The sequence below is a fragment of the Dipodomys merriami genome, unplaced genomic scaffold, assembly GCF_024711535.1.
Source record: "Dipodomys merriami isolate MVZ:Mamm:240054 unplaced genomic scaffold, mDipMer1.0.p SCAF_70, whole genome shotgun sequence".
Classification (NCBI taxonomy): Eukaryota; Metazoa; Chordata; class Mammalia; order Rodentia; family Heteromyidae; genus Dipodomys; species Dipodomys merriami.
In genome coordinates this window covers 304,171-319,991 of record NW_027206291.1, presented here as the reverse complement: position 1 = coordinate 319,991, position 15,821 = coordinate 304,171, and the positions used below count along the sequence as shown (strand labels likewise).

The window sequence follows — 15,821 nt, the reverse complement described above, 5'->3', positions numbered from 1 at the left end:
CTGCAGAGCTGCTGCTGGAGGATCGTTTTAAAGGGCCCGCGCGCCGCCGCCCCCTCGGCCCGCCATGCTGCTACCCGTTCCCCTCCTGCTCGGCCTCTTCGGCCTGGCTATCGCCGAGCCCGCCGTGTACTTCAAGGAGCAGTTTCTGGATGGAGGTAACGCCTGCTTCTGGTCTCGAGGCCATCTCAACGACTCGGCCGGCGCCCCCTCCCCCTCCCCCCAGCCCGAGCTGCCTTGTCTGTCGCCTGTAATTATCGCTCCGAGGGCCAACACGGTGGCCCTCGGGGACCCGAGCCGCGGGCGATTCCTGTTCCTCCTCCTCGGGGAGCTCGGAGGACGCAGCGGCCTCCCGGGGCGGGAGTAAGGGTTCGCCCGAGGATCTCGAGCCGCTCACAAAATGTCAATCGGGAGACTGGGGAGGGGAGACTTGGGGGGTTGGTCTCACTTTGTCCCGCCCCGCCCACCCATTCCCCCCCCTCGCTCAGCCGCCGCTTTGTAGCTCCTGGTGGATTTGGGGTGAAGGGATCCAACCCCGCTGACCTGCCCGCCCCTCTGAGCCACCCCCATCCCCCCTCTCCAGATGATTGGACTTCTCGTTGGATCGAATCCAAACACAAATCAGACTTTGGCAAATTCGTCCTCAGTTCCGGCAAGTTCTACGGTGATCAGGAGAAAGATAAAGGTAAGAAGAGTCTGGGATCGGGTGCGGGTATGCAGGAGGACTTCCTGGCTGTAGAGCTGGAGTCAGCATACTTGAGCTGTGAGGTTGGTGGGGGGAACGAAGTGGGCGAGGTCATCTGTGTGTCCCAGGATGGAGGTCCGCGGCAGGGGGAGGGGCACTCTCTATGGTAACCTCAGTGCTATCCCAATCTTAGGGCTGCAGACCAGCCAGGATGCCCGATTTTACGCTCTGTCGGCCAGATTCGAGCCTTTCAGCAACAAGGGTCAGACGCTAGTGGTCCAGTTCACCGTAAAGCACGAACAGAACATCGACTGTGGAGGCGGCTACGTGAAGCTGTTTCCCGGTAATCTGGACCAGAAGGACATGCACGGAGACTCTGAGTACAACATAATGTTCGGTGAGTGGCCCCTCAGCTGGAGAGAGAGTAGATTCCTTGTAATCCAGGAAGGTGATCTTTTAGAAAGCCCCTAAGTGATCAGACTTAGACTTTTTCTGTAGAATAGCTAAGTAGAGATTTCATGTAATGACAGTTGGGTAGGGCAGTCATTGGCCTAGGGTATTTTCTGAGTTTACAAATGAGCATGAGGTGCTTTAGAGCACTGATTAGTCACTTGCACTTTGGGCCCTACATAGAGCCCTGTTAAGGACAGATTCAAGATCCCAACCTCATCTTTTCAGCTTTAATAGACCTGAGTTTAAGAATTGGGTCTTCTAGGGCTGGAAAGGTGGCTCAGTAGTAGAGCACTTGCCTTGCATGCCTGAGGCCCTGGGTTTGATTCCTCAGCACCCTATAAGCAAAAAGAAAAAACCCGAAAGTGGTGCTGTGGTTCAAGTGGTGGAGCGCTAGCCTTGAGCTGAAAACTGAGGGACAGAGCCCAGGCCCAGAGTTCAGGCCCCATGACCAGAACCAAAAAAAAAAAAAGTAATATCTTTGGGCTGGGAAGGTGGCTCAGAGGTAAAGTGCTTGCCTTGCATGCCAGAGGCCCTGGGTTCAATTCCTCAGCACCACATAAGCAAAAAGCAAAAAAAAAAAAAGAATTGGGTCTTCTGGTCTAGTATGGTAACATACAGCTGTAATTTTACTACATGGGAGTGTGGGAAGGCTGGAGCAGGACGGAGAGTCGCTGCAAGACCCCTGTCCTGTCTTAAACGTACAAAAAGGAAAATAAGTTTTCCTTTCAGAAAGAGGGGCGGGGCTGCCCTGTGTTGGCAGTTCAATTTGTGACCCTTAAGTGATATACTTTCCACCCAGGCCCTGACATCTGCGGTCCTGGCACCAAGAAGGTTCATGTCATTTTCAACTACAAGGGCAAGAACGTGCTGATCAACAAGGACATCCGGTGCAAGGTGTGCCTGGGGCTGGCAGTAAAAGGCTGTCCTTCAGGGAAGGCCCCAAGCCAGCCAAGTGGGCGGGGCTCAACTCCCACCTTCCCTCCCTCTTCAGGATGATGAATTCACTCACCTGTACACGCTGATCGTTCGGCCTGACAACACCTACGAGGTGAAGATCGACAACAGCCAGGTGGAGTCAGGGTCCCTGGAGGATGATTGGGACTTCCTGCCCCCCAAGAAGATCAAGGACCCTGACGCTTCCAAGCCAGAAGACTGGGACGAGCGGGCCAAGATCGATGACCCCACAGACTCCAAGCCTGAGGTTGGTGCCTGGGCAGCGCTTCTCTCCTGCCACCTCACAGAGTGGAGGACAGCAAGGCCCCCCTCTGACCTTCTGGTGTACCCCTAGGACTGGGACAAGCCTGAGCACATCCCTGACCCTGATGCTAAGAAGCCTGAGGACTGGGATGAGGAGATGGATGGAGAGTGGGAACCCCCAGTCATTCAGAACCCTGAGTACAAGGTGAGTGTGAGCACCTGCTAAGAGCATGCACGGCCCTGGGTTGGGACTGCGCAAAGCAAGCCAGGGCTTAGGGCTCTGCTCAGGAGTGTACCCATCCATCTCTGCCCTCACCTTCTGGTTCCCTTCTGTAGGGTGAGTGGAAGCCACGGCAGATTGATAACCCTGATTACAAGGGCACGTGGATTCACCCAGAGATCGACAACCCTGAGTACTCTCCTGATGCCAACATCTATGCTTATGATAACTTTGCAGTGCTGGGCCTGGACCTCTGGCAGGTGAGACAAGCATCCCCCAGAGTGTTAGAGTCACCTGGGAGGCTGGAGGAAGGGACAAGCCTGGGCTTTGAATCCAAGCAGGTCTCTCGCCAAGGTGTCCAAGGTGGTTCGTGCATGTGTGTGCGTGTGTGCGTGTGTGTGTGTGTGTGTGTGACTTGCACTGTTTCTTAGTTTTTTTTTTTCCTGCCAGTCCTGGGCGTTGACTCCGGGCCTAGGCACTCACTGTCCCTGAGCTCCTTTTGCTACAGCCCACTTCCAGCTTTTTCTGTGATTAATTGGAGATGAATCTCAGACTTTTCTGCACAGGCTGGCTTCAGACAGATCCTCAGATCTGTTTCCTGAGGAGCTAAGTCACTACGTTCTGTTTTTGTTTTTTTGTCAGTTGTGGGGCTTCAACTCTGGGCCCTGTCCTGCGCTCTTCAGCACAAGGCTAGTGCTCTACCACTTAAACCATAGCACCACTTCTGGTTTTCTAGTGGTTTATTGAAGATAAGAGTCTCACGGACATTCCTGCCCAGGCTGGCTTTGAACCGAGATCCTCAGATCTCAGCCTCCTGAGTAGCTAGGATTATAGGCATGAGCCACCAGCGCCCGGCTACATTCTGCTTTTGTGCCCCCCTCTCCCCTGAACATTTGGAATTGAAATCAGGTCCTTGGGTTTGGTACATGTTTTCTTTCTTCTTTTAATTTTTAAAAAATTTTTTTATTGGTCATGGGGCTTGAACTCTGGGCCTGGGCGCTGTCCCTCAGCTCTTCAGCTCAAGGCAAGTGCTCTACCACTTGAGCCACAGCACCATTTCTTAAGTATTTCTTAGTTTTTCTCTATTCATTCAACCTCCCTCCCTTGAGGTTCTCAAAGTACTTTATACAAATTAGTTCATTAAGCTATTGCCAGTTAGCAGGAACTGGGTTTCTAACAGGCATATTAGGTGCCTAAAAAAGATCTGCGCAATGGGGTGAATCCCCGCTTCACAGATGAAGGAGCCTTGTGCAGAAAAGTGAAGTTGGGAGCCCAAGGTCACGTAGGTAGGAAATGGCAGAGCTGGGGTTTGAACCCCAGGAGTGCAGCCCATCTTGTCCTTTGAACATCAATATCAGCACTGTTTGTACCCTTATTTTTCCTGAAGAGGCAGGCATGTCTTGCTAGATAGCTGAAAGCAGGTCAGAACTCTGGATTCCCTGCTTTATAGCCTCCTGAGGCAGCTGAGATTATAACAGTGTGCCACCATCCCCAGCATCTTTTTATTTATTTATTTTTTGGTTGGTGGTGGGACTTGAACTCTGGGCCTGGGCGCTGTCCCTGAGCTCTTTAGCTCACGGCTAGTGCTGTACCACTTGAGCAACAGCACCACTTCTGGTTTTCTGGTGGTTAATTGGAGATGAGTCTTATACACTTCCCTGCTTTGAACCATGATCCTCGGATCTCAGCCTCCTGAGTAGGTAGGGTGACAAGTATAAGCCATTGGTACCTGGCTGCCAGCATTTTTTTTTTTTTTTTTTTGCCAGTCCTGGGCTTGATCTCAGGACCTGGGCACTGTCGCTGAGCTTCTTTTGCTCAGGGCTAGCTCTCTACTACTTGAGCCATAGCGCCACTTGCAGTTTTTTCTGTATATGTGGTAGTGAGGAATGGAAGCCAGGGCTTCATGAATGCTAGGCAAGCGCTCTACCACTGAGCCACATACTCAGCACCTTGCAGATGCAGCCATTGTAGCAGACAGAAACAGAAGCAGGCAGGTGGAGCCCTGTCCAGATCATCTCACTTCCTCTTCTGTTCACCTTCCCCAGGTCAAGTCTGGCACCATCTTTGACAACTTCCTCATCACCAATGATGAGGCATACGCAGAGGAGTTCGGCAATGAGACGTGGGGCGTCACAAAGGTGGGGCTCGTTCCCCCTTGGGGTCGGGGATGGGGCGGGACTGGCAGGCCGGGGGCCCTGGTGCTGAAGGGACCCAATCTGTTCTCAGGCAGCAGAAAAGCAGATGAAGGACAAACAGGACGAGGAGCAGAGGCTAAAGGAAGAGGAGGAAGACAAGAAGCGCAAGGAGGAGGAAGAAGCGGAGGACAAGGAGGACGAAGATGACAAAGATGAGGATGAAGAGGAGGAGGAGGACAAGGAGGAAGAGGAGGAGGAAGAAGCTGCTGGCCAGGCTAAGGACGAGCTGTAGAGGCCGGGCCACCCGCCGCCAGGGCTGGACTGAGGCCTGAGCGCTCCTGCTGCGGAGCCGGCGCGCCAAATAATGTCTCTATGAGACTACAGAACTTTCTTTTTTCCTAGGCGGGTTCAGATTGGGGGTGGATTTTGGTTTTGTTTCCCCCGCCTAATTTTTTTCTTTTTCTTTTTTTTTTTTTTTTTTTTTTTTTACTGGTGTTTTGTCTTCAATTCTACAGTCCTCACCCCTGGCTCTGGTCACTGTTGATTGACATGTCCCTTCTGGTCCCCTTAGTTATTTCCCTCCAACCCCAGGAACAAAAGTGTGGAGGAGAAGCCACAGGCTTGAGATTCCATCTGCTCTCCTTACAGCCCAGAGGTGGGGGGGGGGGGGGAAGAGAGGAGAAAGGTGGCGTGTCCGGACCCCCGGCACTGAGGAGGAATGGGGCCTCTTCCCATCCCCTCCTTTCCTGCCCTGCCCCCAGGACTGGGCCACTTGTGGGTGGGGTAACAGGTTCCAACTTGGCTCACACTGAGATTGTAAGAACTACAAACAAAATTTCTATTAAATTAAGTTTTGTGTCTTCCTCCTTTTGAGTCTCCTTCTGCGAGGAGGATGGACAACAGGCAACTAAAGGTAGCAATTTTAGGGGGGCAGCTTTTTCTGCTGCTAGAGAAATGGCTGAGGCCAGATGCTGGTGCTTCACACCTGTAATCCTAGCTGCAGGGCAAGTGGAAATCAGGATCATGGTAGTCTACCAGCCTTCCAAGTGGACAAAGCTAAGCGTCATCCCGGCTTATGGTTCACACCTAAAGTACATTTTCCACTCCCTATATCAAAAACAACCAGGGCTGAAAGGGCTCAGTAATGCAAAGCACCTGCTTAGCAAGCACAAGGCCCTTGGTTAAAACTCCAGAACCGCAAAAAAGAAAGTGGCCAAGTTTTCCCCAAGATGACAAGCCAGCCCAGTGGAAGAATGCCTGTTACAACCTCTACTCTTACTCCCTGTTTGAATTTCCCTATCCTTGGTACCAGACTGGTACATTTTGGTAATACCGCCAATTGGGTAGGGAACTTAGAAACAGGTGATGGGGTGGGTGGATGCAAGGGCTAGAGTTGGGATATGAAAAGAAAGACTTGTACCTGGACACATGTGACTCAGGTCATGTGTTCAGGATACTCAGGCTGAGGAGCCTGGTCCAGAGCCAGCCTGGGCAGAAATGTCCTAAGACTTGGCACTAATTAACCACCTAGAAAGTGGAAGCAGACTCAAGTGGTAGAGTGGCTAGCCTTTAGTCAGAAAGCTCAGGGCAGTGCCCAGGCCTTGAGAGTTCAATCTTGATACTGTAAATAGAGTGCGAATAGAGGTGGAAGGCCTGGACTTGAGGGCACTTCTGGGGTTCATGAATCTTTGGGGTAGCAGGTGGGGTGGGCAGGAGCTTCTGTCTGAGTTGGTAAAGCCATGAGTCAACCTTGGCACCCTTCTATGCTTTGGGTGAGTGAAGGGAGGACAGACAGGAGCTGGACACACTGGGACAGGTGACTGGTGTCTGCTGGGACACAGGTCATGGTCACTTCAGACTTGGGACGTTGCCATGGTTTCTGTCGGCACCCCATGTTATCTACTAACTGGAATGCAACCAGTTCAAGTGGCAACTCACCCTTCCAGGACCCCTGCCCTTGGTCTGGCCTCTTGTACTTCATTCTCCCTAGTATGTGTTTGGCCAGGGATGGGGGATATGCATTAACAGAAAATTAAAAGGAATTCCAAATTCAATAAAGAGGGCTGGGAAGGTGGCTCAGTGGTAGAGCGCTTGCCTTGCATGCCTGATGAGGCACCACATAAGCAAAAAGGAAAAAGTCGGAAGTGGCTCAAGTGGTAGAGTGCTAGCCTTGAGCTGAAGAGCTGAGGGACAGTGCCCAGGCCCAGAGTTCAGGCCCCACGACCGGACCCAAAAAAACAAACCAAATTCAATATAGAGTCCTGCAAAGTTACCATCTTCATACTTGGGGGTATAGTTGGGGGATAATGGGATTTTACTGTAGCAGTTGGAAGGGAGCAAGTTGGGTGCTGATGGTTTAATGCTATTCGAAGAGTTAGGTCTTAGGATCAGTGTTTGAGGCCAGCCTGGGCAGGAAAGTTCGTGAAACTAACCACCAGAAAACTTGAAGTGGAGCTGTGGCTCAAGTGGTAATGAGTACAAACCTTGAGAAAAATTTGAGAATGGGAGGCCCTGAGTTAGAGAGTTCGAGCCCCATCCCAGGCACTGCACCTCCCCACCCCAAGTGAAGAGGGATGGGGGTCACAAAATGTGTCACTCCCAAATTGAGAAGATGTCTGTTGCTTGACTGTTAGGTATCCGTCTGATTAACCTGTAGTTTCAGGGTTCCTAAAGGTTTTTAGGAAGAAGTACAAGTATCTGGAGCAAGAACATGAAAAGTTAACGTCATAAAGAAAACCTGGATGTAAAAGTGGCGACGCAGGAGCCATTTTGCGGTCAAATGACGTCACCGCTAATAAGCATGGCGTCACTCTCACGAGGCCACGTGACTCCTGCCTGCCTAGAGTTTGAAGCCTCCTCCCTCAAGGCAGAGTTTGATCTGCGCATGCTTAGTCCCAACGAGGGCTTGTGCGCATGCTCACAAGGCGCCGAGGTGCGCGCGCAGCTTACCCGGAAGAGCTTGGCGCTTGGCGCGGCCGAGCGCTAAGATGGCGGCGGCGTGAGTTGCATGTTGTGTGAGGATCCCGGGGCCGCCTCGTTGCTCGGGCCCCGTCATGGCCGTCACCATCACGCTCAAAACACTGCAGCAGCAGACCTTCAAGATCCGCATGGAGCCTGATGAGACGGTGCGGGCCGGGCCGGGGCCCCGGGGGCGGGGGCGGCGGCAGTGACGGGTGCCGGGGGCGGGGGGCGGGGGGGCCGGGATCCCAACGGGAGGGGCGCGGAGGAGGTCGCGGGCCGGGGCGGCCCACGCCCGGCCTCCCGACGTGCCCGGAGCCCCCCGATCGGCGCTGGCTCGGCCCCACGGCTCCGGGGCCGCCCCGCGGCAGGTGTCGGGGGAGGCCCCGCCCCCGGGGCGCCCGGCTCGGGTGTCAGCGCCCTCGCGGGGCGCGGGAGCCGCAGGCTCGCCTTCCCTGCTGGGCGCCGCGCTGCCAGCCCGGCGGGCGGCTCCGCAGGTCCTCCGTGGCCGAATCTGACAGTGAGGACTTCAAAGAGATGCGGACCGGGGAGCGGGGACAAGGCGGTGATGAGCACGATAGTAAATGTTCTCCGTCTGACTAGTTTTGGTGGTCCGAGTTTGGCCCGTTGATTCTTTCCCAGTCAGCGAGCACTGCCATGTCATCTTGCTATGTCTGCAAAAACAAAAAAGCCAAGCTTGTCATTTGAGGACCCTTCCTTTTACCGATGTGGGGGCCTGAGTGTTAAACTTTGCCACGGTCACGGGAAGTGGGCAGAGATAGCGTTCCAATTCGTTGTGCTTTCCTCTGACAGCCCCAGGGTTTTCACGTGTGTGTGTGTGTGTGTGTGTGTGTGTGTGTGTGTGTGTGTGTGTGTGTGTGTGTGTGTGTGTCCGTGTCCCAGGGCTTGAACTCAGGGTCTGGGCACTGCCCCCTGAGCTGAACTTCTTGTGCTCAAGGCTAGCACTCTACCACTTGAGCCACCGTGCCACTTCTGGCGTTTTGATAGTTAATTGGAGATAAGAGTTCCACGGAGTTTGGGGCTGGGAAGGTGGCTCAGTGGTAGAGCACTTGCCTGGCATGCTCAAGGCCCTGGGTTCGATTCCTCAGCACCACATAAGAAAAAAAAAGCCGGAAGTGGCACTCTGGCTCAAGTGGTAGAGCGCTAGCCTTGAGCTGAAGAGCTGAGGGACAGCACCCAGGCCCAGAGTTCAGGCCCCACGATGGGACCCAAAAAAAAATAAAGAGTTCCACGGAGTTTTCCACCGAGGCTGGTTTCAAACCAAGACCCTCAGATCTCTGGCCTCCAGAGTAGGATTTCAAGTGTGAGCTGCAGGCCTGGCTTTTGTTTTGTTTTGGGGACAGTTTCTGTAGGTAGCCCAGGCTGAGATCTGTGGATTTGGGCAAGTGGCTTAATTTACAATATAAGGCCACTGGGACCCATTTGATACAATTACACTGTGTGAAAATATGATACCTACACCCTTACAATCTGTAGTAGCTTCCCAGTAAATAGAGGTCACTGTTATTATCTGAGGTCAGCTGAGGGGAGAACAATAGGGAGAAATAATGTTTCATTTCTCAACATATTTCCTGTCATCTGAAATACATAGTTGCTTTTTTCCTCCCAATGTTGCCTACTCCATGACAGCAGTGAGTTTTAGGGCCCATGTGGGTGAATTCAGGGCCTCAGTGCCATCCCTTAGTTTTTGCATCCTACTGTAGGAGTCACAGCTCTACTTCTGGTGGTTCTTTGCAGATAGAATCTAAGGGGTTTTCTTGCCTGGGCTGGCTTCGAACTGCCATCTTTACATCTCAGCTTCCTGAGTAGCTAAGATTACTGGCATGAGTCACTAGCACCCAGCTGTTGGGTTTTGTGCAATGCCTTGGCCTCTGTACAGGAACTTGAATGAGCTGAGGTTGCAGCTCATTGGTAGAGTGCTTGCCACTCAGGCCTGGTGGCCCTGGGTTCTATGCCCAGTGCTCAAGACTGAGGACGACATAAAACGACCTCACGGAGTCAGAAAATGCTTGGCACATATAGTACAGGCTTATGAGTAAATGCTCTGTCATGAGTACGCTTGACTACAAAGCTCAGCCTCTGTCCTGGGGACTCACAGCTGGACTCCCTAGAGCAGAAGTGGGAGAGAAGGGTCAGGGCTTGCTATGAACCTCTCTGCTTGTCTCTCCAGGTAAAGGTCCTGAAGGAGAAGATAGAGGCTGAGAAGGGCCGTGATGCTTTCCCAGTGGCTGGACAGAAACTCATCTATGCCGGCAAGATCCTGAGCGACGATGTTCCCATTAGGGACTACAGAATTGATGAGAAGAACTTTGTGGTCGTCATGGTGACCAAGGTGGGTGGATGGCCTAGAAGGTGGGGAGGGGAGGGGGGTGCTGGCAGAGAGCGCGTGTGCCCAGGAGAGATTAGCCGTGGGCAGGGCGGGGTGGCCGTGCGGCGGGCTATGGGGGCTTGATAGAGCCTTGCTGACGCCTGTTCTCTTGCTGTCGCAGGCCAAAGCTGGCCCGGGTACCTCAGCCCCCCCAGAGGCCTCGCCCACTGCCGCCCCTCCGGAGTCCTCCACACCCTTCCCGACGGTCCCTGCCTCAGGCATGGCCCAACCCCCACCCACCAGCCGAGAGGACCAGAGCCCGTCGGAGGAGTCGGCCACCACGACGTCGCCAGAGTCTCTGTCAGGGTAAGGCAGGGGCAGTACCCCCCATCTTGGGCCCTCTCTCCCCCCACCCCCCCAATGGCACCTCCAAAGCGCCTCCTGCACCTGGGGGGAGGGGCGAGCCACCAGAAGCCAGGGTCCGATTTCTCTCTCTTGAATTTGCAGCTCTGTTCCCTCTTCAGGTAGCAGCGGGCGAGAGGAAGACGCGGCGTCCACGCTAGGTGGGTGGGTGGTCCCCAGGGCAGAGGTGACTGGGTGCCCACAGCCATCAGCTGGGGTGGGCCCCGGGAGCTGCGGGGCGCCCATCCCTGGTGACCCAGGCTCGCTGCTCCCTCCACAGTGACGGGCTCTGAGTATGAGGCGATGCTGGCGGAGATCGTGGCCATGGGCTACGAGCGTGAGCGGGTGGTGGCCGCCCTGAGAGCCAGCTACAACAACCCGCACCGGGCGGTGGAGTATCTGCTCACGGTGAGAGCCTCACCGGGGAGGCGCAGCCTGTGCCAAGGGCCCCGGGGAGCGGCTGGGTCGGGCTTCCCCCAGGAGGCTGCTGGGAGGGCGGCGGGTGGGCTTTGAGGGAGGGCACCTGGGGCCTCCCAGTCTCCTGCCAGGGCAGGCCACCCTGGAGGAGGCCTGGGTACGAATATTAGACCACACCCTTGACAGGGAATTCCTGGGAGCCCCGAGCCTGAACACAGTGCGGTCCAGGAGAGCCAGGTGCCCGAGCCGTCAGCCACAGAAGCAGGTGAGCCATGGGAGGAGGGCATAGGGCATCTGGTGTCTGTGTTCTCAGACCCTGGAAGTCCTGCGTGGTGTCTGACCACACGCGTGCTCCCTCCCGCCAGCTGGGGAGAACCCCCTGGAGTTCCTGCGGGACCAGCCCCAGTTCCAGAACATGCGGCAGGTGATCCAGCAGGACCCAGCGCTGCTGCCCGCCCTGCTCCAGCAGCTGGGCCAGGACAACCCTCAGCTGCTGCAGGTGCGGCCCAGGGCAGAGGGGGGTGCTCAAGTGCCGGTTCCCCTTTCCCAAGGATGCCTGGATCGAGGTGTGGGGTGGGTGGCTCTCCTGGGATTCCCCCCCCCCCCACGCACCTCTGCTCCCTGTGGAGGTGTGCTGTCTGGACCACCAGGGAGGCGTGGGGAACTTGATCACAGAATCTTCCAGCTGGGTGTGGGCGTCCTGGGCTCCGCCTCTCACCTGGGTGCCCTAGCAGCCTCCTCTGGGTCCAGCTGCCCACCTCTCACGGCACCTTGGGTGCCTCCACAGGCAGTTCCTGCTCTCGGCTTTCCCTTGTACTCACCGCCCCCCCCCCCCCCCCCCCCCCCAGTCACCATCCTCATGGGACAGTCTGCAATCCCGGACCTTTGCGAACACCTGCCATTGTCTGAGTGGGTCTCTGGCTAACTTAATGTCTTAAAAAGTTCTGTTTTTGTTTGCTTGTTTGTTTGGCCAGTCCTGGGGCTTGAACTCAGCACCTGGGTGCTGTCTTTGAACTTCTTTTGCTCAAAGCTAGCACTCTACTGCGTGAGCCCCAGCGCCACTTTGAGCTTTTCTGTGTATGTGGTACTGAGGAATCGAACCCAGGGCTTCATGCATGCTAGGCAAGCACTCTACCACTAAGCCACCTTCCCATTCCTTAAATATGTTTTTTTGGTTTGTCTTTCAGCTGGTCCTGGGGCTTGAAGTTGGCCTGGGTGCTGTCTGTGAGCTTCCTTTTTGCTCAAGTCTGGTGTTTTACCACTCTGCCATTGCCCCACTTCCAGATTTTTGTTAGTGTATTGGAGTTTCACAGTCTTTCCTGCCCAAGCTGGTTTTGAATTATGATCTTCAAATCTCAGCTTCCTGAGTAGTTAGGATTACAGACATGAGCCACTGGTGTACCTGGCCTAGTAAAATTATTTTTCTTCTTCCCCCTGGTCATGGGGCCTGAACTCAGGGCCTGGGTGCTGTCCCTGAGTCCTTATGCTCAAGGCTAGTGCTCTACCACTTTGAGCCACAGAGCCACTTCCGGTTTTCTGGTGTTTCATTGGAGGTAAGAGTCTCATGGACTTTCCTTCCCAGACTGGCTTCGAACTGTGATCCTCAAAGCTGAGCCTTCTGGGTAGCTAGGATGACAGGCTCGCGCTGCCATAGTGAAGTTTTTTCCCTAAGCTTTTGAGACTCCACAACAGCCTTCTCCCAGACCCCTCCCCTCTCTATCCCAGTTGCTTGAACCATGGCCTGCTGGGGACTACACGGGACCATTTCCACTTCGCTTCCGCTCCGCCCAGCTCCTCCTCTGGCCCAGTTCCCCTGCCCACGGCCCACAGCCCGATTGCAGAGAAAACACTTTTCTTCCACATGAATGTGGTCAGGAGTTGACAGAAACACAGCTGCTTCAGAACCTCCAGGGTCCCAACACGCTGCTGTGTGACCTTACAAGACTCTAGGCCAGGCATGGGGCGCACACCTGGAGTCCTAGTACTTGAGAAGCTGAGGTGGAGGTTGGTGGGTAACAGGCCAGCCTGGGTTGAGAGTGAGACCTCATCTCAAAAACAAGAAAAAAGCTGAGTACCAGTGGCTCACACCTGTCATCCTAGCTACTCAGGAGGCTGAGATCTGAGGATTGTGGTTCAAAGCCAGCCCAGGGAAGGAAAGTCTGTGAGACTCTTTTTTTTTTTTTTGGGGGGGGGGTCCGGTCGTGGGGCCTGAACTCTGGGCCCGGGCGCTGTCCCTCAGCTCTTCAGCTCAAGGCTAGTGCTCTACCACTTGAGCCACAACGCCACTTCCGGCTTTTTTCTTTTTGCTTATGTGGTGCTGAGGAATTGAACCCAGGGCCTCAGGCATGCAAGGCAAGCGCACTACCACTGAGCCACCTTCCCAGCCCTCTGTGAGCCTCTTATCTCCAATGAACCACCGGAAAACCAGAAGTGTGGCGTGGTTCAAAATGGTAAAGCGCTCACCTTGATGATTATTATATTTTTTAATCAGTCGTGGGAGCCGAACTCTGGGCCTGGGCGCTGTCCTTCAGCTCAAGGCTAGCACTCTACCACTTGAGCCACAGCGCCACTTCCAGCTTTTTTCTTTTTGCTTATGTGGTGCTGAGGAATCGAACCCAGGGCCTCATTCATGTGAGGCAAGCACTCTACCACTGAGCCACCTTCCCTTGCCTTGATTAGAAAAGCTCAGGGACGGTGTCTAGGCGCTGTCTAGGCGCTGAGTAAGTCCCATGACAGACAAAAATAAAATAATAAAAATAGGTACACTGGGCTGAGGTGCAGCTCTGGTGGTAAAGCCAGCATGAGGCTTTGGGTCCCCAGGTGCCCCATCCAGTCCCATCTTTGCAAGTTTTAACTGTCACCATCTCCACCTTGGCTTTTTCTTTTTGTCTGTCATAGGGCTTGAACTCGGCCTGGGCATTGTCCCTAAGCTTTTCTGCTCAAGACTAGAGCTCTACCACTTTGAGCCACAGCTCCACTTCCTATTTTCTGGTGCTTAGTTGGAGATAAGAGTCTCATCGTCTTTTCCTACTCAGATCTCAGCCTGTTGAGTAGCTAGGATTATAGGCGTGAACTATCAGTGCCTGGCTTTTTTTTTTTTCCTCTTGGGTGCCTGGGGCTTGAACTCAGTGCCTAGGTGCTGTCTCTCATCTTTTTTACTCAAGGCTGATACTATACCACTTGGGCCACAGCTCCAGTTCTAGCTCTTTTGGTGGTTAATTGGAGATAAGAGAGTCTTCAAGGACTTTCCTGCCCAGGCTGGCTTTGAACCTCAGATCTTAGCTTCCTGAGTAACTAGGATTATGGGATTGGTGCCCAGTTTACCACCATGACTTTCTGTCGCACTCGAAGGAAGTCCTAACCCTTACCTGGACTTCATCCCCCCTTCCCTTTCTTTGTGTCTGCAGTTCTTGCCATCTGAATCTTCTTCCATTTCTCGTTTGTCCACCCCTCGGCCTTTGTGATTGCTGCTGTTCCACTTGGTAGAAATCCTCCCTCTTCTCTGCTTGTTGGGGCCAGTAACCCCTCCCAACTAGGCCCTCAGTGCCTTCCTGCACACACCTGCTGTTGAGTGGTCCGTGGACTTGCCCACAGCCTCTCTGTCCTCGGCACAGGAGCTGGAGCTGTTTCCATGGCTACCGTGCCCTTTAGCTGGATTTGTTTTTGTGCTAGTATTGGGGTTTGAACTCAGGGCCTGAGCACTAAAATAAGAAGTCTCAGCATCTTTCTTGCCCTGGCTGGTTTCACACCTCGATCCTCAGATCTCAGCTTCCTGAGTAGCTGGGATGACTGGTGTGGCTCACTGGAATAGCATCTTCTGGGTGTTACCTGATGGGTATAAAAGCAAGGGCTGGGGTGGGGACTCCCGGAGAGGAATCAGGAGCTAAGGACCACTTCCCCCACCCCCTCCCACAGCAAATCAGCCGGCACCAGGAGCAGTTCATCCAGATGTTGAACGAACCCCCTGGGGAGCTGGCGGACATCTCAGACGTGGAGGGGGAGGTGGGCGCCATTGGGGCGGAGGCACCCCAGATGAACTACATCCAGGTGACACCCCAGGAAAAGGAAGCTATCGAGAGGGTAAGAGGCCTGGCAGGGGTGACCCTACTATGGGGCAGCCCCTCCCACCTCCCCCTTCCTGCTCACCCCTGCCCATCTTCCCACAGTTGAAGGCCCTGGGCTTTCCAGAGAGCCTTGTGATCCAGGCCTACTTCGCATGTGAGAAAAACGAGAACCTGGCTGCCAACTTCCTCCTGAGTCAGAACTTTGATGACGAGTGACGCTGGGAGGCCAGGCCGCCCCCCCCCCCCCCCCCCCCGCGCCACAGAAAGTTTTATAAAAGAAAAGAATATATCTATATATATATTCATGTTTATTTAAGAAGTGGGAGAAAAAAATCAAAAACTTAAAAAAAAAAAAACTAAAAAAGACAAAAAGCCAGCCCAGGTTCCCACCCTCCTAGAGGGCACCCCCCTCCCCCCAATCTGAGAGGACCTGGGCCAGACAGCTGTCCCCCAGCCCCCCGGCCCAGCCTGCTCTAAGCTGCTGGCAGGGCCAGGAGGCGACAGATGGACCCGTCTTGGCCTCTGTCCCAGCTCTGTAGCCAGATGGAGAGGCGGCTGCTCGCTTCCCCATCTCCCCCCACGCTCCCCCACAAAGTACCCCTGCCCCGCCCGCTGCAGGATGAGGGGAAGCTGGAACCCCGAACTTTGCTCCTCCACTTGGAGTAGCTCAAGTCTTTCCATCTGGGGGGAGCCCCAAGAGGCCCCAGGCCCCACCCTCCCGGCCTTGGCCTCCAGCCTGGGAATGAAGGAACATCAGCTCTGGAGGCCAAGGCCAGCTCCACCCCAGACAGAACCGCGTCTCTGATGAAGGTTTTGAAGTGAATAAAAGTTTTAAAAAACCAGCCCTCACAATGGTTCCTGCCTGCCGGGGGTTGGCGATGCCAGCTTGCCCAGAGCCGAGGCTGGCTGGCACGCCTGACTTGGGAAGGTGGGGAAGGGGAGAGGGCTGGCGAGCCCCTGCAGA

The 15,821-nt window shown here is 54.5% G+C and overlaps 2 protein-coding genes across 4 annotated transcripts; both read left to right on the top strand.

Annotated features, from left to right (window-relative positions):
* Positions 1-5,550, top strand: LOC138817755 (calreticulin). The gene is made up of 9 exons (XM_070008390.1): positions 1-155; positions 581-682; positions 876-1,079; positions 1,935-2,029; positions 2,127-2,336; positions 2,424-2,537; positions 2,669-2,812; positions 4,598-4,690; positions 4,779-5,550. The coding sequence occupies exons 1-9, from the start codon at positions 65-67 to the stop codon at positions 4,977-4,979; spliced, it is 1,254 nt and encodes a 417-aa protein (XP_069864491.1). The 5' UTR covers positions 1-64; the 3' UTR covers positions 4,980-5,550.
* A 2,103-nt stretch (positions 5,551-7,653) lies between these two features.
* On the top strand, positions 7,654-15,699 carry LOC138817772 (UV excision repair protein RAD23 homolog A-like). Of its 3 annotated transcripts, none has more exons than XM_070008435.1 (9): positions 7,654-7,812; positions 9,837-9,998; positions 10,156-10,340; positions 10,482-10,537; positions 10,657-10,784; positions 10,980-11,058; positions 11,159-11,292; positions 14,709-14,873; positions 15,312-15,699. In XM_070008435.1, the coding sequence occupies exons 1-9, from the start codon at positions 7,741-7,743 to the stop codon at positions 15,660-15,662; spliced, it is 1,332 nt and encodes a 443-aa protein (XP_069864536.1). In that variant the 5' UTR covers positions 7,654-7,740; the 3' UTR covers positions 15,663-15,699. The 3 variants fall into 3 exon arrangements, with proteins under 3 accessions (XP_069864536.1, XP_069864537.1, XP_069864534.1); XM_070008436.1 differs by having other exon boundaries at positions 14,709-14,806; positions 14,958-15,418; XM_070008433.1 differs by having other exon boundaries at positions 14,960-15,416.
* The last annotated feature ends 122 nt before the right edge of the window (positions 15,700-15,821 follow it).